The sequence below is a fragment of the Lactuca saligna genome, chromosome 8, assembly GCF_052625555.1.
Source record: "Lactuca saligna cultivar CGN05327 chromosome 8, ASM5262555v1, whole genome shotgun sequence".
NCBI classification, from domain to species: domain Eukaryota; kingdom Viridiplantae; phylum Streptophyta; class Magnoliopsida; order Asterales; family Asteraceae; genus Lactuca; species Lactuca saligna.
Genome location: NC_136424.1, coordinates 105,843,838 through 105,870,888, shown reverse-complemented (window position 1 = coordinate 105,870,888; position 27,051 = coordinate 105,843,838). Strand labels below are relative to the sequence as shown.

General features: G+C 32.4%; 2 protein-coding genes across 2 annotated transcripts; both read left to right on the top strand.

Annotated features, from left to right (window-relative positions):
• The first annotated feature begins 1,057 nt into the window (after positions 1 to 1,057).
• Positions 1,058 to 7,857, top strand: LOC145010968 (very-long-chain aldehyde decarbonylase CER3-like). Its single transcript, XM_078969566.1, has 11 exons — positions 1,058 to 1,424; positions 1,492 to 1,718; positions 1,796 to 2,031; positions 2,623 to 2,842; positions 3,224 to 3,351; positions 4,502 to 4,758; positions 5,967 to 6,074; positions 6,149 to 6,355; positions 6,559 to 6,669; positions 7,223 to 7,396; positions 7,545 to 7,857. The coding sequence occupies exons 1-11, from the start codon at positions 1,368 to 1,370 to the stop codon at positions 7,713 to 7,715; spliced, it is 1,896 nt and encodes a 631-aa protein (XP_078825692.1). The 5' UTR covers positions 1,058 to 1,367; the 3' UTR covers positions 7,716 to 7,857.
• A 15,103-nt stretch (positions 7,858 to 22,960) lies between these two features.
• LOC145012906 (fumarylacetoacetase) lies at positions 22,961 to 26,758 on the top strand. Its single transcript, XM_078971703.1, has 13 exons — positions 22,961 to 23,355; positions 23,984 to 24,062; positions 24,158 to 24,216; positions 24,285 to 24,409; positions 24,498 to 24,572; positions 24,658 to 24,733; positions 24,822 to 24,921; positions 25,021 to 25,080; positions 25,733 to 25,866; positions 25,977 to 26,041; positions 26,119 to 26,215; positions 26,343 to 26,468; positions 26,567 to 26,758. Exons 1-13 carry the CDS (start codon positions 23,146 to 23,148, stop codon positions 26,627 to 26,629), a joined length of 1,269 nt encoding a protein of 422 aa, XP_078827829.1. The 5' UTR covers positions 22,961 to 23,145; the 3' UTR covers positions 26,630 to 26,758.
• The last annotated feature ends 293 nt before the right edge of the window (positions 26,759 to 27,051 follow it).

Genomic DNA, 27,051 nt, shown 5'->3' with positions numbered 1-27,051 from the left:
ATGTAAATTTTGGGATGTTATATATATATATATATATATATATATATATATATATATATATATATATATATATATATATATATATATATATATATATATATATATATATACTATTTTAGGAGAGAGATCCACATTCTTTTGCATATCAAACATTCTAAATTATTTTTTATTTACAAAGTAAAAATCTTTTGCTTTTGTAGGACTGGGGGTGATTTGGAGTGGTTATTTAAAATAATAAGTGTTTTATTTCTAACAGTTGAAAATATAATTTTTAACAGTTGAAAATATATTAAAATAAACCGACTAGTAAGGAGCTAGCGAAAGATCAAAACAAAGTTCAAACATTAAAAGAAAAATAACAGCAGGTATTCCAACTCAAAGAACTCAAACTAACTTCATGCTTTAATCCATATGAATGAAATAAGTTGGATTTCTTCGCCATCTTCATTAGGTTGTATTTTAACTTCTTAAAGATAACCGAATTCTAGGCTTTTCAAATCATCTATATAACCGAATCAATTAAATTGCACGTCAAATTACGCCTCTTGTGTCCTAACACTTTGCATATAAAATAATATGTATTTTTTATTTAATAACAAATTAGTTTATTATCTAGCGTTCCGAATTATTAATTAAAAAAAATAAAAAGGTGTGTGAGTTTTTGATAAGTTACAGAACTTGTCTATGATGTGGAATAACTATATATAATATAAAACCGTAACTTAAATTTTTTTTTTTTTTTTTTAAAGTTTTCTCAAACATCCTTTTAAAGATTATATAGGCTAAAATTCAGATTTTTTTTCTCTTTTTGGTTGACAACATATAATATTAGTCTTGTAAAGTAGAACCATGGCAATCAATCAACTAACAATCGCTGAAGGATAAAATGGTAAATTTGTATAGAAAATTAAATGACACACCCCTTTTCCCCACCCTCCACCCCACCACTCCCTAACTACATTTTGGGAGGTACAATGCTCTACCATTTCGTAGTCATTTCACATTTTCATGTAGGCCCATATTGCATGTTTTCTTGCCTATATATTCTCAATTTTTTACTATCATTTTGTTCACAAAAGAGAACAATTTTCCCTAAAATACCAATCTATTGTCTTCCCATCTCTCCAGTCGTTCTGGTGGTCCTTGTCCGTTGGTGTTTAGGAAACCTCTATCGTGCATGTTCTTCTCGAGCTTATACTATAAGAAATCACCATTTTGGCCACTACAAAAAAATGCTACATCTTATAGCCAATATGTTTTAGAGTAAAGATTTAACCAGATTTCGATCCACCCACACCTAGCTAGGTTTAATTTCCTGTTCTTCTTTCTTGCTTAGGGGGTTAATTAGCTATTTTATATCAATCATAATGTTGAAGACTGCTCTTTTATCTACATGGCCTTGGGAAAATCTTGGTGTTTTCAAGGTAATTCATCTCGTTTGACACAAAACACGTTTGTTTTTAATTTTACTAACTTGAAATATTTGTGTAGTATTTGTTGCTTGGACCATTGGTGGGGAAGGTTATACATTCAAGACTTGAAGGGGATGATCATAATCTAGCAAGCACTTGGTGTTTCAACATTCTTCTAATAAGCTTACTTAGATTTTTTATATACATGTGGTATACCAACACATGTAACATGCTTTTCCTTACCCGAAATCGCCGGATTTGTAAAAAAGGCATCGACTTTGAACAAATTGACAAAGAATGGAATTGGTACACATCTCTCATAAATACCTATTTCTTTGTTAAGTTTGTAGATGACTAGACAATGAACCCTTTCTTACTTTCAGGGACAATTTCTTGATATTACAAGCTCTAATAGCTTCCATGGCTATTTACTTGTTCCCTTATGGATTTGCAAACTTGTCTGTATGGGAAACCAAAGGGCTAGTCGCTATTGTGGTAGTGCATGTGTTTGTTTCGGAGCCACTGTACTATTGGATACATAGACTCCTACATGGAAATTACCTTTATACCCCGTACCATTCTTTCCACCATTCATCAACTGTGCCCCAGCCAGTAACAGGTAAATGCATTCATATCCCCATCTTCCTTCATTTATGACCATGCATGTATTCAAGATCCAGTCTATATTGGTGTCCTTAAGTTACCTTTATTAAACCATATGACAAAATTAATTAATGTTCCATCAAAAAGGAAAGAATCATATAGGATTCATACAGCATGCAAGTATATATCCAAAATATATATGTTCTAAAACGTTATTTGTATGATTTTTGAGGTTTTGCAAACATTTTCTAGAACATTTATGAAGTGACAAACTTCAACGGCGCAAAATTATTATTCGATATATGGTCCCCCAATGTCATAACTTTTGTACTTCTAGTAAAATTCCCAAAACGTGTCGAGTGTCGATGTTGTGGTGTATATCATTCAATTAATACGCGAATGATACATTTACCAAACTCGTTTTCTTGAAATGACAAAACATCAAACATGATTATCTATTATTTTACAGTTTTGATACGTTCAATAAAGAGATTGTGGGTACGTATTGTATTCAAATGAGTTGTAAGGATGGAAGAATACACTGACACGTAATACAACTACTCCCCATGACATTTTGTTATACTAATTCCACTTAAAATAAATGCAGCCGGAAGCACCACGTTCTTGGAAGGGTTATTAGTGACCACAGTGATGGGAGTACCCATTGTTATTTGCTGTTTATTGGGATTCGGATCGAAGACTGTAATCTACGGCTATGTCTTTGTCTTTGACTTCTTATGTTGTTTCGGACATTCAAACATTGAAATCATGCCTCACTGGATTTTCGACGACTTTCCCTTCTTCAAATATCTACTCTACACCCCAACGTAAGTTATTTTAAGAGTACGTTACTCTCAAATTCGTGGTCTCAGTCCAACTTTTAAAAAATAAACAGATAGTAAAAAATAAAACTTCGAGGCATATTGCTGATTTTACTAGGACTTAACGTTTGATTTTGAAGCAGAATTAGTACCAAGGATCAACGGTGTAATTTTTAGAAACCATAGAAACGTAACTTTTCAATTTTTTGAATTGGACGAAATGTTGATATGACGCACTTGTCTAGAAGATTTTAATGAGTACTAATGAAAAACTATATTGGGCGTTGTATCATTTATTGTATTCTTTATAGTGCGTGTGGCATTTAAAGTATGCATATTGAGTTGATTAATTATAATTTCAAATTAATTTTAAATATATTTTTGCAGATACTATAGCCTGCATCATAGTGAGAAGAACAGCAATTATTGTCTATTTATGCCCCTCTATGATGCTATATGGAATACTTTGAACACAAAGTCTTGGGATTTACACAAGAGAATAAGTCTCGACGCAGGTAACTTATGTAGTGTTGTATGAATAAAAAACCAACGTAATTTACAGATTCTGTTTGAATGAAAATTTTAATAAGGAAGAAAATATGAAGTGGAAAAAGGATATATATAATAAAAGAAAAATTACAAAATGTTTCTTGAATTGACTATTTATTTAGAGCATTATTAATAATGAAAGGCATAATTCATATAGTTCATATGTTATGTTAATTAAATATCTTTTTACATTTTCTTTTTATTTATTGTCATATCCATATAAAATGCTTACATATATATTATATTTTAATAAATTTAATAATATTTTAAGATATTTATCATCATTTTATATGGTTAAAAGATAAATAGAAAGAAAAATAAAAGAATATTTGATTTCTCAATAAGAAAAGTTAAATATCCTTTATATTTTTTTCTATGTATTTTTTTTATATATAAAATGATACAAATGTTTTAAATAAGATATTTGTCTATCATTTTATATGGATAGAAGATAGTATATATATATATATATATATATATATATATATATATATATATATATATATATATATATATATATATATATATATATATATACACTTTGTCTGATAATAAATATTTGTCCCGTTTGAAAACAATTGGATTATAAGTGGGCGGCATTTGTAGGCATAAGTAGTTGGATATATGCGTTGTATTTCAATTTATAAGTAGATTTTAATAAATACTAGTAGTTGTGAAGTGATCCAAATCTTACATCTGATCGACTGTTGTGTATACTTCATAACTTTTAGTGGGCGGCATTAATAAATGCTTGATCTTTAGTTAAAATCAAAACACGCAACTTGGTAAACACTTGACTTGGATAAGAAACTCATATACTATTCCACTTTGACATATAACCCCTTTTACTATTGAAATATGCACATAACCATCCATTTATTTTACTGAGTTTAGTTTAGATTTTCAAATCATATAATTGAATTGATGAAACCCTAATCTCATTCTCAATCCTGATCTCGTGAATATTGAGTTTGTGAAAGTGGAAGTCGAATTACTTTAAAATTAAACATTTTCAATATTATTTGAACAACTATTTGTGTTTATGATTGTGTTTTTTCAAACTTAAAAAATTATTGGAGTTAAGTAGAAGTAATCTTCTTTTTTATTTACATGCAGGTAAGTCGACAAGGGTGCCAGATTTCGTGTTCTTGGCACATGTGGTTGATATTAGATCTGCACTACATGTTCCCTTTGTCTTTAGATCATTTTCTTCATTGCCTTATAATGCTAGACTATTCTTGCTACCAATATTCCCTTCCGCGTTCATTGTGATGTTGGTGATGTGGGCTAAGGCTAAGACATTCCTTTTATCTTTTTACAACTTAAGAGGGAGATTGCACCAAACATGGGTTGTTCCTCGTTTTGGCTTTCAGGTTTGTCTCTTCCTTTACATGTTTTTTTTTCATTTTAACGTAATATAAAACAAGACATGAGCTAATTAAGTTATGTATGGATAGTTTTGTTCAACTTAATAAGGGTGTACATAAAGTAACCGATCCAATTACGAACCGACCGATTGCATTGGATATCCAATAACAATTGGTTGGATCGGGTGTGAAAATTTCAGTTTGATTGGATAGGTTATTGGATCATCTTGAAAATCCGATTAATGGATAACTGAACCGAACCAATCCAATTAATATCCAATATTATTATCCAAATCTAGAGGCGACAATTGATAACACGATATAACAAAAATACATACCACGAAACGAAATTAGAACAAAACTGAAATTTGAATTCATATTTGTGTCGTGTTCGAATTAAGTGTATAAATAAGATGGTGTGTCATATTGTATTCGTGTTCAAAATTCGAAACCAAATTGATGAGATTTCACATTTGTTTGTCATGTTTTCCGTATTTTTCATTTTATTTATGATTGATTATTAATTAAATAAAAGAGAAATTGCAATAAAAACAATTAAGTTAACAAAAAATTTCAATTTTGATACTGTATTTTTTTTCTCTCAATTCACACCCTCTATTTGAAACTCAATTCTATCACATAAGATCCGACGTGGCTTCTACATCATAATATTGTGATGTCATTTATTTGGTAATCTGCTAATTGTTTATATTACAATAAAGTTATAAATGTAATGACATAATTAAAAAAAAAAAAAAAAAAAAAAAAAGCGATGTCAAAGTTGAAATTTTAGCACCCCTATCCAAATCTAGTAAGTTGAAGACTTCAAGTTGATGTTACTATGTTAGTCTTATTCAACGTAATTGTGTGGGGTTTTTATTTATAGTTATCATAGTTATAGCTGGTTGTTCGATAGAACTAGATTATAATTTGTTGGATAATAGATAACGGGTGGAATAAACCAATTAAAAATATTCGATAGATAGATAAAACGGATCCAATCCAACATCCAGTTGGATTTGTATGGTTCTGTTTCTTATACTGAATTGGGATAAAATTTAACATTCAATGGATGGTTGGATTAATGGATTTGAACAATGAACACCCCTGTAACTTAATACATATCCAACAAAGAAATGAAGTGTTGCTCATGTTTAAGTCCTTAACATTTTATAAATTTTTTATATTCATTTTATTTGTTAATTTCTATGTAGTATTTCTTGCCATTCGCTAGTGAAGGCATTAACAAGCATATCGAGGAGGCAATTCTGAGGGCCGATAAATTAGGCGTAAAGGTCATCAGCCTTGCAGCTTTGAATAAGGTATCTATTAATTTAATCTCTTACTCATTTCTTAAGTGAATTTTTTTGGTTGATTTAATATCTAAAATTTGTAGAACGAAGCACTTAACGGAGGTGGAACATTGTTTGTCAAAAAGCACCCGAATTTGAAAGTACGAGTAGTACATGGGAATACATTAACAGCAGCTGTTATCCTTAACGAGATTCATGAAGATGTGAAAGAAGTATTTCTCACGGGAGCAACTTCAAAGCTTGGAAGAGCCATTGCCCTCTACCTTTGCAGACGAGGAGTTCGTGTTCTCGTAAGTCTTTACATACTTTCAACGTCTAATTTCATTACTAGTCACATAAAACATTTTATAGTGAAGGAAACTCATGAAATCAACAAAAACGACTCCTTTAAAAGTTCAAATATGTGGTACACTAGCTTCCAACGTTTACTTTAAGAGTGACATCATGGTGAATTAAACTGCCAACTACCTATCGTGATTCAAATTAATTGCAGATGCTGACTCATGCAACAGAGAGATTTCAGAACATCCAATCAGAAGCACCAATAGATTGCCAGAAGAATTTGGTCCAAGTCACCAAGTACCAAGCTGCAAGAAACTGCAAGGTTTTTATAAACTTATTGATTGAATGTTTAAGGACTAAAAGCATCTATAATGCATAGTTTAATGGAAGAGTTGACATGTCTAATTGGCATTCAATGAATTAAACCCTACCATTGTGAGATGTCATGTTGATATTCAATGGATATAGAGTTTAATGGTCATTGAACTCTTCAATGAAAAAAAGAAAACATTTTAACTATTTAATATATATATCATTGAACTTTATTGTAGGAAAATTAATATAGAGTTGTATAACAAGTAAATTGATGATGTATTAATCCTTTTTAATGCGTTGTGATGTTCTAAGTAATAGATTTGATTGAACTACATGAGTCTCTTGTCAAAGCCATAATTGTGGTATTAAATTAATTTGACAAACCAAACTCAACCTTTTACCAAACCAAGTAAAAGACATTCAAACAATCCTTAAGTCTTCTATATTAAACAAGTTCTTTAAATAGCGTTTTTAATATTGATGTAGACCCCCAATTGTACGGAATGAATTTAAAGTTTCTTTTTTGTATTCGAAACATTTGAATTGTTTTATGATGCCAGACGTGGGTGGTCGGAAAATGGATAACTCCGGGACAGCAAAGGTGGGCCCCATCAGGAACTCACTTTCATCAGTTTGTAGTACCACCGATTTTTGCTTTTAGAAGAGACTGCACTTATGGTGACCTTGCAGCCATGAAACTACCTGATGATGTTGAAGGTCTTGGATCTTGCGAGGTATATACATGCATATACTCTCATTGTCTTACAAATATACAAAATCAAACGTATTACTTTCTTTTTATTTTCATAAAAAATATATATGCATTCTGTTTAATCCGATATATGTGGGATTTGATTTGATTTTATGCATGCATGCAAGCAGTATACAATGGGAAGAGGCATAGTGCATGCATGCCATGCAGGAGGGGTGGTGCATAGCTTGGAAGGATGGACTCACCATGAAGTTGGTGCTCTTGATGTTGATAGAATCGATGTTGTTTGGAAAGCTGCAATAAAACATGGTTTCCAGCCTGTTTGTAGTCATCCCAAATGATCCCATTGTTCCAAATTCATCCTTTACTTGTTACATACTTCACTTTGGTAATCTTATATCCAGTTTCACCATGTATGATCCATCTATGTATCATTTCAAAAAGTTATTGATCAAACGAGCATGGATTTACACGATATCTTAAGTGAATGTTGGGGACACCTACATTAACACCTAGACGAAATTGAAAAAAAGTTATATATATTATATAATCCAAGGAAGAACTGATTCGAGTGTCATAGAAAAGCATGTATAGGACCAAAGTAAAGAGATAGAGTACACAGTTTCCCGGAATCAACTGTGCATGTCACTGTGCCCCATACGACCATACCATTCTTTCCGCCATTCATCAAATGTGGCCATACAGGCCGGTAATGACATTCATAGCCACCGACTTCCATTTATGATCAACTTGCCTTGTCACATTCAAAATATATGTCTATTAGTTGGTGTCTTTCAATTATTTTTTATAGTAGACCATATAGTAAAATATTAATGTTTCATCCAAAAGTAAAGAATCATATAAATTTACACACAAAATATATGTATGTTCTAGCACGTTAATTATTTGGGTGAAACTTGAGGTTTTCAATTATATTTTATAATATACCATATAAAAAGTTTTATGCCATCTGTTTTGTACTTCAAGTAAAATTTCCTAACACATGTCGCACTACTAGAAAAGCGTTTTTTTTATCCAACGGCTAATTAATACCTTGGAAACACAGTTTAATTGCCGACGGGATTTTGAAAGATAAATATCCGTGAAAAAAAAAATGCATGGCGTGAGTAATACCAACGGATATCCATTCAAATTGAGTATTTGTTCATCAAAACAGAAACAAATGGGAGAGATTTCTTTAACCTAATTTAAGTCACATAGTTATGGTTTAGTTCCAAAATTAACTATATTTCTAGAGTGGTTTGGTTTCAAAAGAAGGTATCTGCTCCGATGTTGATGTTCAACCGGAATTACTTAAAAATATGGTTTCATCGTTAACCTAATTTAACTAGTTTTGATAAAAAGTTCGTTGATGTCAACAGGATAGAGCACATGCATGTGTATTGTGTTTCTTAAGTGAACCAATAATCACCTCCCTAATGATTTACAACCTATTTCACATTCAGATTTTATGACCTAACGAAACACATACCAACTACTTCTGATGCAGACAATGATTTCACACAAAAACTCAATGTATCAAGTTGTATGAGTCAATTGAACTGATTAGTGATAACGATGAAAATGAGCCATTGGCTGCTGATTCTATACCTTGCACAGCTATGACTATGAGTCTACTAGTTTATAACCCGTGAAACCACGGCTACAAAATTAATTAAACTTTAATAGTTAGAACACAAAATTATTAATCAATTATAATCGTTAATTTAAATAAATATGTGGAATTATATCACCTTATAATTTGTATTAATTTTATTTTAATTTTTATTCAATTGTTATTAATTTATTGTAATTAAAGTGAAATTTTTAAAATTTGAAATAAAAAATTAATAGGTTGACAAGTGGCATGCATTAATTAATAAGTTTAATAGAGTGAACATGGCAAAAAAAGAATAAAATATGTGTTAATTAGGAGGTCTAATATGATGACATATGTTAAAAGGAGATTAAAATTATTTTTTTATTAGAATAGAGATGAAAGTGGAGCCCAAGCAAAATTAGAAAATGGGCTGAAAGGTAAACATAGCCCACTTGGTAAAACATTGTTGGCACGAATGGACCTGAATAATGGAAACAGCCCTTAAGTGCCCAACATGGCTCATAATAGCCCAAGTAAGCCTGGTACTTGATGAGATAATGTTCCAGCCTGCTCACAATGCCAACGTCAACGTCCGCCAAAGCACTCAAACAAAGGAAAAATCCAAACATTCATATGTAACCTAATTCAATCATTTTTTTGTTTGGTTAAACCTTTCAAAAGGAATTGGAAGTGAAAGTGAGTCAAATTTTTTGATAGAAAATAAATTTCATCTAAAATTTTACGGAATTAAATTATTTTCAAGTGAGAATGTTGAATGTTACAATATTACATATTTCACTTTTAACACTACATATGAAACACCTCTGTAACCCATTGGAATTAAAAGTTAACGGAGTTAGCAATAAGAATCAATCGTCAAAAGTTTTGAAAATACAGAGATCATCTATGAGGTTTTTAAACCACAAGGATTAAACTTCAGATTTTGGGTAACCATAGGGATCATTTATGATGTTTTTTTCTAATTTATATAATATATTTTTACATATAAGTTATAAAACAAAGTAAAAATATTCAAAAATGACATTTTTTCATTTTATGTTATTTCATTTCTATTTTCTGCCAACCAAATATAATATGGAATTGGATTCAAATTTCATTCCTATCAACTAAACAGAATATGAAATTTAATTGCAATTCTTAATAGATTTCAATTCCTTAACATATTCAAATGCCTTCAAAAACATTATGCAAACCAAACGTCATCTAAAAGAAGTCATAATTTGCTACCTTCGCTTGAACACACGCAATACATGCCCACTATATCTTCCATTTTCTTAGTTTGTATCTTATCATAAATTTTAAAACACTTACGGTGCTTTTCTAGCGGCTGTTATGTCCCTATGTATGTTAAATTTTCTATTTTTCAAGAAAAACGGAAATTTGGAAAATATGTTTGGTTCGTTCAGTTTTTCAACGTTTTCAAAGAAAAATGAAAATTTTCAGTTTTTCAAATTGTATGTTAATTAGAAAAAATTGATTATTATAGTTTTTCAAATTTTTAAGATGGAAAATAAAAATGAAAACACTATTTTTTGAAAACATTTTATTGGAACATGAAAACAACTTTTCACAACCAAAACTATCCTATATGTCCCTAAATTTTTTTTCTCAAGCAACAAAAAACCCAAAATGGGTGGCTATTAGCAAAAAAAAATCCAAGCTCTCGAAGAAAATGAAATTTGAACGATAACAGAACTACCACATAGCAACAGGCAATGGAATCAAAATGAGTTTACAAAAATTAAATATAAACATGTAACATCCCATTTTCATAGCCAAAAAAAATTTATTTTCTAAAAGTAAACTTCACAATTACAAATCATTTATTAAGAAAACCATTTAATCCAAAATAAATTTATTGAGAATCAGAGTAATATAAGAAACGCGGAATCCTTATTGTTGATGAATGTGTACAGTGTCGCCTTCGCCTTCCCACGATCACTGACAAAACCTGAAAAACATAAACAACTTGGTAAGCACAAAGCTTAGTGAGTTCCCCCAAAATACCACCACACAAACATATAACAACATGCATATTGAGTTCACAACTAACATACTGGATTACCCTTGAGTCCTTAGCATGAGCCTGCTTGCCTACCGGCCCACAGCTTATGTCTGGCTTACTCCCTAGCCCACATTATAAGTCTGGTTTTCCTCTCAGGACCATAGTTTATGTTTGGCTTGCTCCCGACCCCACATCATAAGTTTGGTTTGCCTTTTAGGCCCGTAGCTTATGTCTGGCTTGCTCCGAGGTTTGTTTGCTTCTGTACAAAGTGGGACCGTCTCAACCAACTACCACCATATGTCAACATATAAATAATCAAGGATCAAGTAGGCACATAATACAAGCAAACATCAATCATAAAACTCATTTCCGCCTATTATTCCTCTCACGTCACACTATCCTGCTACCAGCTAACTAAGGGTGACCACGGTGCGGTTCAGTGCGGTTTTTGGCTAAAACCGAAAACCAAAACTTCGTTTTTTTGAAGTTTAGAAACCATACTGTTTGGTTTTTATGCGATTCGGTTTTTGCGGTTTTATTTGTGGTCTTTTGCGGTTCGGTTTTTTGTCAGTTTTTTTATTTGGTTTTGTTTTCCCTTTTTACTAAAACTCAAGCAGTTACTTTGCCTCGGATGAAGAGTGTTAATAATTTATTGGGAAAACTTATATAGAGATAAACCGATACCACCACACATTGATTTGAACTTAAATATAAGAAACATTATTTGTTCTTGTAAATATCACTATATATATATATATATATATATATATATATATATATATATATGCTTAAAAATATATAATCATCCTGTAATAAAATAGATATTTATATTTATAAAAAATTTAATTTCATGAATTCTTCATTCATACAAATATCAATACTTAATATAATCATCGAATAATCAACTCTGCCCTAATTCCACAACCAAACATGGAACAGAAAGTAAGGATAATTTGATCATTATAAGGCTATTTAATCCCGACCACATACAACTAATCAACATACACGCAACAATCACACAATCAAGAAACATATAACAAGCAATTAAGTATATCATAAGGCATCACCGAAATCAGGCACTTATATCCAAGGGTCTCTATAAGAACCCTAGATTATCCACTAGCATGCTTTCTAAAAGTTCACATATCAACAAAATAAAAAACTCAGCACATATAACAAGTATGGGTATTTTGGGAACCACTCCCCTATTCGGGCTCTGGCTAACTATATACGCCGCATCTTCCTGTAAAACCAAGGTTAAGTCAAGGTTCACTTTTCGGATCCCAAGTCAACAATCAAAAAAGAATATGAGAAGAGACCGAGCCCATGTCCCTAACCCAACCCTTTTATTATATTAAAAAAAACGCTCTGTGAAACCTCTCAGATCCTAGTTTGAGACTGGATTCACACAAGTGCTCCTCTAATTCGCTCAAACTAGGGCTCTGATACCAACTTGTAACGTCCTATTTTCACAGCCAAATTTTTTCATTTTATTAAAGTAAACTACCAAATTATAAATCCATTATTAAGAAAACTGTTTATTCCAAAATACATTATTTAGAATCAGAGTAATATAAAAAAAATACGGAATCCTCAATGCTACTGATGAGTGTGTACAGTCCCGCCTTCACATTCCAACGATCACCGATAAAACCTGAAAACATAAACAACTAGGTAAGCAAAAATCTTAGTGGGTTCCCCTAAAATACCACCACACAAACATATAACAACATGCATATTGGGTTCACAACTAACATACTAGATTATCCTTAAGTCCTCAACATGAGTCTACATTGCCTACCAGCCCACAACTCATGTCCAACTTACTCATGAGCACACAACATAAGTCTGGTTTGCCTCTTAGGCCCACAACTTATGTATGGCTTGCTCTGATCCTACAATATAAGTATGGCTTGACTTTCAGGCCCACAAATTATGTTTGGCTTACCCCTAGGTTTTTTGGCTTCCACACAAAGTAAGACCGCCTCAACCTAATACTACCATATGTCAACATATAAACAATCAAGGGATAAGGATCAAGTAGGCACACAATACAAGCAAACATCAATCATACAACTCACTACTGCCTACTAGTCCTCTTACAACACACTAACGTGCTACCAGCTAACCTCCATGAAAGGCATAACCATAAGTATCCAGATGTAAGATAGCCACCCAAATAGATGATCATACTCTAGAGCCGCAACCAAGCAAGTGACAGACAATAAATCCTAGATCAAGAGTTCTCAGGCTATCCTACATGACTACAAATAGCCCCTACGACACCCCACTAGATAATAACCAATATACTATTATTGTAACGCCCACAGATTCGGACTAGTCAATTTATAGACACGGGTGGATCTATAGTGGTGCACGGGGTTGCACCAGCAACTACTAAAGTTTTTCGTATTAATGTAAAAAAAAATATTACTATTATGCACCTATAAAGAAACGAGAATTTATTATTATAGTTCATATGTATAATCCAAAGTTGAGATGGCTAAGTTGGTCAAAGGAGCAGTTAAAGTTCAATAATTTGGAAAAGGGCTTGAGTTCAAATCTTACTCATTAAGTTCTTATTTTATTTTTACATCCATTTTCCTTTTATTTAGTATTTGTTACTGGGCCTCCAAAAATCTCTAGCCAACAAAACAAAATCATACCTTGAAGTAAGGGCTTTTTATTTTTACATTCACTTTTCCTTTTATTTAGTATTTGTTATGAGCCCTCAAAAATCTCTAGCGATCAAAATCATACCATTTGGTTAATATACCTTGTTAAAACTAAGTCATTTCAATAAAACTCAACTAAATGACTTTCCTCAATGTTTAAAATTATTATATTTAATCGTTTACTTTTTAATTAAGTTGACAACCATTTGATAAAAAATCATTTTTTTTTCCATTAGCACACATATGCTCCCACGAGCTAAAATTCATTTCAACATTCTTCATATTTAATATATATTTTCATATACAATTGGGTATATCAGAGTTATATACAAATTTTTTGTGACCCATGGCCTTTCATAATATTTTATTTAATTTCTTCTCAATGTAAAATGTATAGACTTATAAAAATGCATTTATTAGTTGGCATTTGTATATTATATTTTGCTTTAAACAACGGAACCAAAAAAATACATTAATTTGGAATGAAATTTTGGTAATAATGCCTTCAAAACTTTATACAACCACAACTAACACGGAAACAAACTCCACGAGACCAAGAACTTGCCCATGGAAAGACCAATTTACCCTTCACGAAGTTTTTTCACAATAGTTTGTTATGTTTGTGCACCTACTACTACTTATTCCTGCGTCCGCCCCCTCTTTATAGACAATAAGCGTCAAAAATGATTTTTTTGATAGAAGATTATTTAAAATAAATAATCTTAAATAAGTTATAGTATATGTCATAAGGGTTTTGTGCATATAAAGAACACTGAAATCCGAGTTATAATGAAAAAGTTATGACCCGTTGAAGTTTTACGGCAAAACCGGCATGACACCGCATAATGTAAAAAATAAATTTTTGATAAATTACTTTTTATCCTTAGTAATCTAAAGTAAAGTCGTAGTATATGTTAAACCGAGAATATGCATAAAAAGAACGTCCAAATCTGACTTCGTATGAGGAAGTTATAATTTTTCTAAGATTTATCATAATAGTGCACAACCCGGAATTCGAATTTTAGATCGATTGATTTTTAGCCGACACAACCTAAATGAGAGTTAAATATCACATTAATAGAAGCTCAATGATAAAAAGACAGTCGAAAACGGAGTCTGTATGTAGAAGTTAAGAATTTTACACGCTTGTTAAACAATGTAATCTACTCACACCATTAAATTTAAAATCGGTCGAGAATTAACTGATGGAGTCAAAAGGAGATTTATGTGTGGATATAAAGAACAGTGAAAATGGAGCTTGTATGTGAAAGTTATGGAATTTAGAAGTTGGAAGGGTGCTGCTGCGAAGTGGGTGACGTGGCGCGATCTGAGTCATTACTTTCTCCCTAAGCCTTGCCACCAGATGGTGACATGTGGAACCAACTCGACGAGTTTGACCCAATTACATCCTATAAATACCATGCGATAGTTTCATCATTTTTCACATCAAAACCCCTTCACCTCTCTCTCTAACTTCTCTCTAAGCCTCCTAAAACCCTCCCAAAGCCCTAGTAACCTCAAGGTGCTAGAGAAAAGCCCTGGAGCACCTGAAGCTTCGAGAAAAAGAGCTTTTCGGCTCGGAAGTTCTGCCCCGCAGAGCCCGGTTCCTCGCTAAATCCCCTGTAAGTTGAGTTATTTTTACCGTACTTTAATTATAACTTATGTTTAAGTTCATTATCGTTATTATGAACCTATAAACAAGATTTATCAGTGATTTCAAGTCATTATATTGATTCATCTACTTACGGGGATGATGTCTAGGCTGTGATTTAGTGAGTTGTTTAAAGTGAGATTTCCAAACAGTATACTTCGTATACCAAACAGACCCTACCTCCAAGATGATCCTACCTGGTTGTTCCTTACTTGATAGATCATGAAAGTAGACTTTGAGTTAATTATGAATCTAGACTAATAACTAATCGCAATAAAGATTAGACTAAAACTTAGCGATAATAATGCTAGGTTTCGTCAAAGGAAAATAGAATCGTTAGAAGCGAAGTGCTGCCTAAGTTTGGAATCATCACTTTAAAAAGTGAGTGCATAGTTACTTTCATCTTACACATAGATATGAATTTAATATAAATCACGTGCTACGTGTGCATATTATCTGTGTTCTTGATATCTATGTTGGATGAACCGAATATACATGTTTTATTTTATATAAACTATATATGTATTTTATACCCGTAAAAATATTGGGTAAAGATGGGTAGAGGAATGATGAGGGATGAAAGTTGATATAGTTGAACAATGGTAGCTATGGATTAGTGCCCTATAGTTGAACATTGGCAGATGTGCCATAACCTATAGATATTTTTGAACTACGATGTGCTCTAAATATCCTGGCAGCTACGCCAAAAGGATAATATCAGCAACTGCACATAATAGAGAACATCATAATCCTGCCAGTTGCACCTAAAGGATAATATCGGAAGTTGCGCCTATTAGAGAATGTCATAATCCTGGTAGATACACGTAAATGATAAAATTGGCAATTGGGCCTAATAGATAACATTGGCAGCTGTGTCATAGGTAACAATGAACTTTGTGCCTATTCCTTGGGAAAATCCGTAGGAATGAATGAGTGAATGATAAATCATTCTTAGGGTAGATCCTTAAGAAATAAAGAAGGAAATGGGGATGGGTAATTGGGTTAATTGTTTGCTGATGAAACATAATAACTTTATTATTGTGGGTTGAAAACCCTATGTACTCACCAGGTTTCCCAACCCGACCTACTCAGTTTACTTGTATCACAGGTGTCGATATGAAGCTACATTACACAGAGAGATTAAAAGAAACGTAGATCACTAGTGTAAATAAATGTAAGGTCTGTTTATGCGTATGTTTATGTATTGACAATGACATTCCAATGTTTTAAAATGAATAATATACATTTATTCATAAATACTTTGATAATGTACTTATCATATTTTTCTGTGAACAAATTCCACAACATTTTTCTTTAAAAGGATACTCTGATTTTAAAATAAAGCATAAACAAATCGGTCTTTTCTGGCTGTGAAATTGGGGATGTCACAACTACTACATCATCCTATCATATAAGGATATACACAGATCTAACATATCACTATAACACAACATCCTATATACCAGGATACAGATCTAATAGATCATCACAAATTTACAACATCCTATATACCAGGATACATGACTTAGTAGGTCATCCTTGGTGCCTTCGACCCACATGTCTAATGAGGAAAACTCACCTGAATCAAAGAACTCTGAAAGATTGCGATATGATCTCTTTTCAGCACTACATGCACCCGCGAATCCACTAACACCAGAACCAGATAATTTTTTAATAAATAGCCCAAAATCCTCAAATTTGACCAAAATTCAAACTTGGTTAAAAAGTCAATGGTTAACGAAAGTCAAAGTCCAAGGCTACTGAGCACGCCCAACATAATCAACGTACGCCCAATGTACGCGGGCTGCTCTTACTCCTACACTAATCACTTTATCCATTAAGGCTTTTTTTCCAGAGCTTATATCTAGACTCAAAACATCGAATTAAATCATAAATTTTCCACCTTTATGACCTTCCATGGCTAGAAAAGGTACAAAAGTTAAAACCCTAACTTCTTAATCCATTAAGACATCATAAATCTTGCATGAAAGGGATAGAAGGACCAAGATCACATTTTCATAGTTCCTAATAGCTATAATGGATAAAGTTTCCAAATTTATCCATTAGGATGGTCCAAACAACCAAGATCTAGTCTTTAAGTCACAAAGGGACTAAAAGTGCATATTTCTCAACTTAATCTATTAAGTCCAAGTCTCCAACCTTTAGATCTGAATCAATATGATGTTTAGATAGATAAAGTTCTAACTTTATCCATAACAAGGAAACAATCTTTCAAGATCTAAACTTTTTGCACTAAAGTGACCAAAAGCTCATAACACCCAAAACTAGCTAGATCTAACAAATGCATCATCAAGATTCAAGCTTATACATTTATAAGAAAGATCAAGAAGAAGAAGGTCTGAATCAACAAGCTCCAATGCAACCAACACTTCTCCAATGAGCTCCTTCGTCTCCATGATGCACCAAGAACACTCCAAAGCACTCAAAACCACCTTATTTTGCTCATAAAAGGCTCAAACTAGGGTTAGGTTTTCAAGGGAGGACGTTGGAGAGGTGGAGACTAAGAATGGAAAGGGTTTAGGGGATTTAAGGAGCTTAAATAGGGGTCAAAACCCTGGAATTAGGGTTGGGGTTCTGATCGCGTATGGCTAACGTACTCCTGGTATTCCCAATGTAATAGGTTGATCTTCCACGATCAACCATGCCTAGCATGCCTATCGTATACCCCGTATGCCCAACGTACTAGACTAAACTCAAAACCTTCCTAACTTCTAACGATCATAACTTCTTCGTTCCAACTCTGTTTTTGGTGATCTTTATATCCACGTAAAGTTATTGAAGATCCCCACAATATTATCTATATATATTAGACTAAAAAATTTTCGAACAAAAATCCATATTTCATGCAAGAACCCAGCCTATGACTTTCCCCTTTTCTATCATTCGACCCAATACATAGTTCAAGGTTTAATTCTCTTAACCATCATTACCTCCTTCCACAAGGAATAAAATTTTCCTCCTTAAGGCCCAAAGCCTTTACACAATCAACTTCTAGCTCACGACCCTAAAATAGGAAACGAAAGGACACTGGATGTTATAAAACCAAAATGAGGAAGTAGAATGCTATAAGGCTCGTTTGTAGGTGAAAGGCTATACGCAACTTAAAGTTGTGGATTTTCATGAAACTTTCCTCCTATAAAATTTTCACTTTGTTATGAATTAGCGGTTGATTCGTAAAAACAATGGATAGTGGGTCACTTAGATGTAATAAAGCTTCTTACATGGGGACCTTGATGAGGAAGTCAACATGAGGGTACCTAAGCAGCGTTGTCGACCATGCAATGCGTCTCCATCGTCATCCCCTCTGTGCGCTAATTTTTTTTCCTTTCGTTGTCATTGTCCTGTATTGACCTAGAAGTGTCGTTAAGCTAAGCGATGTGCCTCCATTGTCGACCCCTATGCGCTCAACCTTCCCCTCATCCTCGACGAAACACCTCAGCTCTCATTTTTCTATTATTTTTGTTAGAAATTTGAATGTTTGATTTAAGTTAAGTTTAAACCCTTGTCTTATGATAAATGTTTGTTGTTAGTCAATTTCTTTTACTACAACTCATTTTCTTCCATGACCATACTTCCTTACCATTCTGCTATACACGAATTTCCATGCTTTAATTAATGTCTTTTCGTTGTAGTGATATAGATAAATTGATGCCATATATGGTAAATTAGATCCACGTGCCTATAAATAGGATGATAATCTTGGTAATTTTGATCCACATGTTTATAAATGAGTTGATAATCTTGTGGTAATTTCAATGTTTGGCATTGCCAATGTAGTGGTCTGTTTTCTGATAATCTTATTTGAATTTAGATATCATTTGTGCTTTTGGATGTTATGTAGACATATAAGAATCATCTTTGTGTTTTGTTAATTAGAATCTATGATCACTGTTTGTTTTTTTAGACTTTAATTTTGTAGCCTAATGGTGTTTATTGTTTCATTGAAATTTAAATGCTATTTTTGATGCATATGGTTTCATTTTAGGAGCTCTTAATGAAGCTACTTTTGTTGATATTCTAAGTGGTTAAGATGTTGTTGGATGTTATTTAATGGACTTGTGTTGTTTCTATTTGTAATTGTTCTTTAATCCTTAATGATGTCTTGGTATAATTGGAGTTTAAATCCATGTTTTACATTAAACACCTTTTAATAGTCGATTTCTTTTACTACAACTTGATTACTTTAATGACCTGACCTCCTTATTATTATACTATACACTAAATTCACATGCTTTAGTTAATGTCTCTCATCGTAAGTGAGTGGTATAGATGTATTTATGCTAGATATGGTAATTTTGATCCACATACATATAAATGGGTTGATAATCTTGTGGTAGTTTCGATACATATGTATATAAATAGGTTGATATCTTGTGGTAATTTTGATGTTTGATATTGTGAATTTAGTGGTCTATTGTCTAATAATCTTTTGTGTAACATCGCGAAATCAGATATAATTTTTTATCTTTTGAATCTTTATTAAAATTGGCACATTTGGTCCCTCAAAGAAAAGGCTTTCAAAAGTGTTTGTAAGTGGGGCGTACATATGAGTACGCGTAACATACTAATGCAGTGTGCATGATCGCAGATAGCCATCTAGTACGTTGGGCGCACATGTGGTACACCGGGTGTACTAGCCTAGATGTTAAACCCTAATTTTAAGGGTTGACCTTATTTAAAGAACATTATGATTTCATTTCTGTCTAACCTTATCAACCTCTAATCATCTCATAAACCCTAGTCTCGTGTGAGTTGCTTGTGTGTGAGATATTTCAAGTTTTGAGTGTTCTTGGCTCTTGTAGTAAACGAAGGAGGTTAGAATAGAAAAAGAAGGTGCTAGCAAGCTTGAAGATCCAGAGACTTCCCACCTTTGTGCATCATTTTCAGGTATAAAGTCTATACCTTGGCAAGCTTTCTTTAAGATCTCTTTGCTTTAAGCTTTATGAGCTTAAAGTCCACAAGTTTGGACCTTTATGAGTTTGGGACCCTCCAGAGGGTTTTAGCTATCCTTTCATGCCTATTAGGACATTTATATTCATAAAAATGCTTGCTTGACCTTCCCATTTAGCTCATGCATGAGTAAAGCAGCTTAGAATGGATGAAGTGATGCTTTGAGTCTTTCATAACCATGCAATGGATTAAAGCCAACGAATTTATGGATTAAGATGTCTTAGATTAGTCAGATATGTGGTTAGGTTGGTTGTCTTAAAGGATTAAGACACTAACTTGGTGGAAAAAAAGGCAAATGAAGTATGTCGGGCGTACTACTGGCTACGTGAAGCATAGCCTGATTCTTCCCCGATGAAAAGTTGGCTCCGTTGTACACCCAACGTAAGGAGTGGTACGCTCAGCGTACTTGCTGAGCGTTAGCTTTTATTGACTTTGACCCTTGGTTAAGAATTAGGGTTTTTGGACTATGAGAAGGGAAAAATGGTCCTTTTTCACTTAGAAGGTTTAGCCGTTGGATTTGGACTCTTGAGTTGGATTTTAGACCTTAATTATTAATTAGGGTTAATTATTATGTTGATTAGGCGGAGCCTAGTTCCGGCAGTTCGTATGTGAGGTTTACTAGCTGTGAGTGTTAGGTGATTCTCTTCACCATTCTTACATGTGTGGTAGAATACCTATATCTGTGATGACCAACTAGGTCCTGTTACTTTTATTATGTATCGTTGTTCTCATTCTCAGTATGCAAAATGTTTATTAGACATACACCGACATATTTTCTATCTTTGCTAATGATCCACATGTGCTCATAAAAATTAAAAAAAAAAAAGCTAGTTGAACCTTAACATTCAACATATATTATATGATTGGAATATTTGACTTTTGTTTTATGGAAACATAAAAGATTCTTAGGAAAATGACATGAAAAATGCATGTCAATTACATCAAAGACGGGCTACACATGAATTGCATGTCATCTTTGTAAATGATATCGCATATGTGCGACACATGAAAAAGTTTTTCCATATGGCGTGTACAAATACACTGTTCTTCAAAGCTAAAAGTCAATTATCTTAAAAGTTAACTTCCACTTTTAATATAGATTAATAATGAATAACACTTAGAGTCGTAACTTTGATTTTTATATATGTTCAAACCATTCATATTGTTATAACATTTATAAACAAGTTAAGGGGAAAAGGGATTGTTTTTATTGCACTAAAATTATTTATATTTTTATATTACTTATATCATTTATTATTATTAAATATAATTTGAAATTTAAACTATAATGTTACATGTGATTTTATAAGTAGAATGTTTGTTATGTATTTATTATTCCAAATGAAAATTATTTATATTATTTTAATATTTATGTTATGATCTTTATTAGTTAATCACAAATTTCTAATATTATAAATTTTTATGGTGATAATTACATGTATTTAACATTTGTTAGAGATTAAACTTATTAATATTGTTGGAAATTAGAACTATACAAAATTCAAATCATTGTATGGATGTGATTGTGATTAATTTTTAGGTAATCTATTCTAATAAATGAAAGTTTTTTTTATATCACATGTCACACTTTTAATCAATTTATCAAATATCATTTTGTAGTTATTTTTAATTAATTTTTTTCCCACGTGTTATTCTATGAGTTTTTCTATTTTTTTAAATTCAACATAATATTTTAATGTAATAATTTGCAATAAATATAGTAATAAATAGATATCAATTTTATTAATGAACTTTCATTTTAATTTCAGAATACCCAAATTAAAGTTCATTAGTTTCTTTTGTTTATTTATTTATATTTAAAAAATAAAAAACATTTCAATTATAATAATTTATTATTTTTTTTATTTTCTTATAAATTCAAAGTTGTCAAATATTTTGACATTTATATTTGATTTTTTTTAAAAAAAATTAATCTATGTATTACATGAGACTAATAAAAAATACAACGATAAAATTTTCACTTATTAATATCATAAGCAGGAGATACCCGTCACCTACAGATATAACTGTAAACTTAATGAATATTACTAACTGAAAACTCTAATTTAAAATTAAACGAAACATGGATTTGAAACGAAACATGGATTTGAAATACAATTTTATAATTGGATATCATTGTTATTCCTAATCAACAAAACTCTAATTTAAAATTAAAAGGTTGAAATGTTCACCATTCGTGAAAAAAAAAACTATTAAAATTATTGAAATATCAAAAAAAAAAAAAAAAAAATCAACAAACTACCATTAAAATATCCTTAACCCAAATAATATAGATTCATTGGTATCGTTAGAATTTAGAAGGACCGTTTCTTCATATCACCTTACAATTGATTCAGTAGTTGAATTAGTTTCGCAAGAAAGAGTGTTTCTTGATATCACTTTTTGTAAGATTGATTCACTAATTGAATTACTTTCCCCAAAAAAAAATGTTCCCAATATTAATTATTTTATTACAACTCTTCATTTTGTTCAATTTTGTGATTAGCACTTTTATTTATCTACTCTTGAACTTTTTTGTCGTTAATATCTTTTTGTATTAACTAATTTGAAAATTTTAAATATCCGTTTTATGGGTTTATTAGGGTATAAAATAAAAAGGGAATCATTTTCTTTGTTTTCGGTCATTCACAAATGAACACGTTAGGTTGCGTCTTTGTTTTTGTACACGAGTAAATATGTGCGGTCACACCAAAGAAAGGAGAGCGTAACGTGGGGTGCTCTTTTCCATTAAAGCTCACTCTTCTCTTAGCAACTCTCGTGCTTCTTTGTTGCTGTGTTCTCATCGGAACTCCTATCGCCGGCGAAGCTCTCTTCCGTCCGATCAACTATGGCGTTAAAGTCTTTTGTTGAAGTTAAACTCGACTCACACTTCTCGATACATAACCTTCCCTACGGTATCTTCAAACATGGTGGAGTTGATACCACTACTCCAAGGCCTGGAGTTGCAATCGGAGATTACGTTCTCGATCTCTCAGCAATTCAATCTGCCGGATTGTTTGATGGTCCATTACTGTGCAATTCCGATTGTTTCCATCAGGTTTTTGTTTTGTGTTTCATTTAATTTTACATTTCGAATATATTACTTACCAACCTTTCTAGTTGCTACACCAGTGTACTACTTTTCAGCCTCATATTCATATTTGTTTCCCGATTTTGACGTGTTGGTTCTATCTACTTTTACTGAAGTACAACCGTGTGATCAAATTCCATGGAGTGTTCCTAGTTTACATGCTATTAGATTCGAAATGATAGGTTTCTAATCTCACATTAGAGGATTTCAGCTTCGAAGTTGTTAACAGAATTAGTTATAATGAAGCTCTAATTTGAGTGTTGAAGTTATTGGGGAATGGAGTATTCTATTTCCAGTTGCGTACTGGATTAAGGTTAACTTTAGCTTTTAGGCGAGTAACGAAACAATCAAAGAATAAGTATAAGAAGTAGAGCACCTTGAAAGTACATGATTGAAGCAGCCGCTCCTTTTTAAATGATCAATCCTAACAAATAAATATGATCTGATTCTGTTCTGTTCTTGGATTAATGTTTTTGGGATAAATTGTATTGGATAATGGATTCAAATATACTTGTTCAATATCCGTTAAACTGTAAACTTGAGAGTGCATTATGAAGAATATTCTTAATAACTTCTTCAACTGTTGCAAATGCAGTCAAATCTTAACAAGTTTCTTGAATTGGGAAGACCAGCATGGAAGGAAGCTCGTGCTACATTGCAAAAACTATTGTCATGTGCGATGTCATTAAATCTATTTTTTTTAACAACTTGTATATAATATTCGGTTTCAAGTATTTACCTGAATAGTTTCTGTCATTTCCTCATGTAGCTGATGAACCCGCTTTACAAAACAATGCAAGTTTGAAACAGATGGCACTTTTGCCTATGGTAAGAGATATATTCATTGTACATTTCTTTTGGTTGAATTAGAACTTATTTAACAGATAATGCTCCAGGATGAGGTGGAAATGCTTCTTCCTATTGCTATAGGGGACTACACAGACTTCTTTTCATCAAAGCATCATGCTAAGAATTGTGGGTTGATATTTAGAGGGCCAGAAAACCCAGTCAATCCCAACTGGTATGAAATTTCAAGATTTTTATATATACAAATTAAAGACTCATTCTATGAATTTACATACTTACCCTTGAAATCTATGGGTTTTCAGGTTCCATCTTCCCATTGCTTATCATGGAAGAGCATCATCTATTGTTATATCTGGCACTGATATTATTAGACCAAGGTAACATAAATCTATTTAACCGAATGGTGTTAGATGTTTTTGCATTATGCATAAATAATCTTATACTTATATGTTTTTCCTCAAGAGGTCAAGGTCATCCAAGTGGCAATTCTCCACCATACTTTGGACCTTCAAGAAAGTTGGATTTTGAGCTGGAAATGGTGAGCTTTTGTTGTACATAAGCTATTTGGGATTTAAATATAGAAATAATATTCCTTCACCTTGTTTTTTTTTTTACATTGTTTAAAGGCTGCTGTAGTTGGACCTGGAAATGAACTAGGAAAGCCTATAGATGTTAATGAGGCTGCTGATCATATTTTTGGAGTGGTGCTGATGAATGACTGGAGTGGTATGTATGCTGTTTTACTCACCTTACTTTATTGCATAAGTTATTACAAGATTTCGTTGTCTGTTGATATTAATTAAAAAAATGGCCTTTTCTACACAGCTAGAGATATTCAGGCGTGGGAGTATGTACCTCTTGGTCCTTTTCTTGGGAAAAGTTTTGGTAAGAATCCGGGATTTTTTTTTCTCTTGGAAAAATACGAGTTTTACGTTTTCAATCATCTAGACCTGTTTGTTAAGCTGTACAAGACATGACATAGCAGAACAAAACAGAACAGGTTGTACTATGTTTGACATGCATTGGACTTGGACTGTGACTCATGTCGGTATGACAAAAGTTGAAATTTTTGTCCCACCCAAAAAGGTGGGACACAAACTCGCTCTTGATCTCTCGTATATGCAAAAGACGTAAATGTCCTTCTCATCCTCATCATTGAAAATAGCTCTAGAAAGTTTGTCTAGTCCTGGTTAGGGTTAGTCCTGCTCTGTTCAGTCTTGTCCCGTGTAACGGGACAAGACTAGACTGAACTACATTGAACTATACTAGACAAGCTTTCGAGAGTGATTTTCAATGATGAAGATGAGGAGGGCATTTACGTCTTTTGCATATACGAGAGATCAAGAGCGAGTTTGTGTCCCACCTTTTTGGGTGGGACAAAAAATTTCAATTTTTGTCTTACTGACATGAGTCACAGTGCCTGTCCAATGCATGCCAAACATAGTACAATCTGTTCTATCCTGTCCTGTCATGTCATGTCGTGTTATATACTGTGCTAGCGGAACTGTGTTTTGACTAGTGGTGTGGTGTCTTCCAGGGACTACAATATCCCCATGGATTGTGACTCTAGATGCTCTAGAACCATTTGCTTGTGATGCTCCTACTCAAATCCCTCCACCCTTGCCATATCTTTCAGAAAAGATATCCAAAAACTATGATATTTCATTGGAGGTGTGGTTTCAAATTTTAATGCTTTAATTATAAATAAAGTTCATATAAATTCAAGCAAATTCTTTGAACTACTCTTTTTTTTACAAATCTAACTTGTCTACTGCTTCAAGGTTCGGATTAAACCAGCAGGAGAAGAAAACTCATTCACTGTCACAAGCAGCAATTTCAACCACTTGTAAGAAAATATGCACATTTGACTTCAAAATGAAGTTCTTTGACTTCAAACTTTAATTTTATTTTAATTTTTTTTAGGTACTGGACACTTACCCAACAACTCGCACACCATACTATAAATGGTTGTAATTTGAGACCTGGAGATCTCCTTGGAACCGGAACAATTAGTGGACCCGTAAGTTGTTTTTAAATTTTCTGTTCTAAATTTTTAATTATAAATTTTTTACACTCTCTTTTTGTGGAAAAGACGTAAATGCCCCTCCTCATCATCGTCGAAAATAACACTAGATTGATTTTTACAGGAAGCTGAATCTTACGGATGCTTGCTGGAGTTAACATGGAATGGAACAAAAGAGTTGTCTGTTGGTAAAACAAGCCGTAAGTTTTTGGAAGATGGAGATGAAGTTATTATCAGTGGTATCTGTAAGGTATGATTAAAATTAATTAAAATAAATAAATATTAATATAATTTTTCATGGATTTGTGTCGAGAATTGTTTCATGTGAATTTGTGAAATGTTGTGCAGGGAAACGGGTACAATGTTGGATTTGGTACATGCTCAGGGAAGATCCTTCCATCTTTGCCGTGATTAGTGATTTTCATTTAGCTTGAAAGCTTTTATGTACGATATTTCTATTACTATTAAACAATAATTCAAAAAAAACCAAAAATCTGTAATCAAATAGATTTTGAAGCAACGGTTGATTTTTGTTTTTCCCGTGTAGGGTTACAAGTTGGTTTTTATATATTATTTTCGAGAATTTAACAAAACTAAAAACAAAAATCCAGAGTATGTTAAGTTGGCTATTTTTGTAATGGACCAATTACTCTGCAATGTTGCATAAATTAATAGAAAATCAAGAAGAAACCTTTTTTAGAATGCAATTCTGTACGTGTATATTAAGTTAAATTCAACATATTTAATGATTGGTTGGTATGTACGCCAAAGAACAATAACAAGTACAACAAAATAACAGCAACGACAAATGAACAATAACAAGTAAACGAACA

Coding starts and splice junctions, on each gene's coding strand:
- LOC145012906 (XM_078971703.1), top strand. CDS start 23,146: ATGGCGTTAAAGTCTTTTGTTGAAGTTAAACTCGACTCACACTTCTCG. Junction 23,356..23,983: donor ATTCCGATTGTTTCCATCAG/GTTTTTGTTTTG, acceptor TTGCAAATGCAG/TCAAATCTTAACAAGTTTCT. Junction 26,042..26,118: donor AGCAGCAATTTCAACCACTT/GTAAGAAAATAT, acceptor AATTTTTTTTAG/GTACTGGACACTTACCCAAC.
- LOC145010968 (XM_078969566.1), top strand. CDS start 1,368: ATGTTGAAGACTGCTCTTTTATCTACATGGCCTTGGGAAAATCTTGGT. Junction 2,032..2,622: donor TGTGCCCCAGCCAGTAACAG/GTAAATGCATTC, acceptor AAATAAATGCAG/CCGGAAGCACCACGTTCTTG. Junction 6,670..7,222: donor AAGCTGCAAGAAACTGCAAG/GTTTTTATAAAC, acceptor TTATGATGCCAG/ACGTGGGTGGTCGGAAAATG.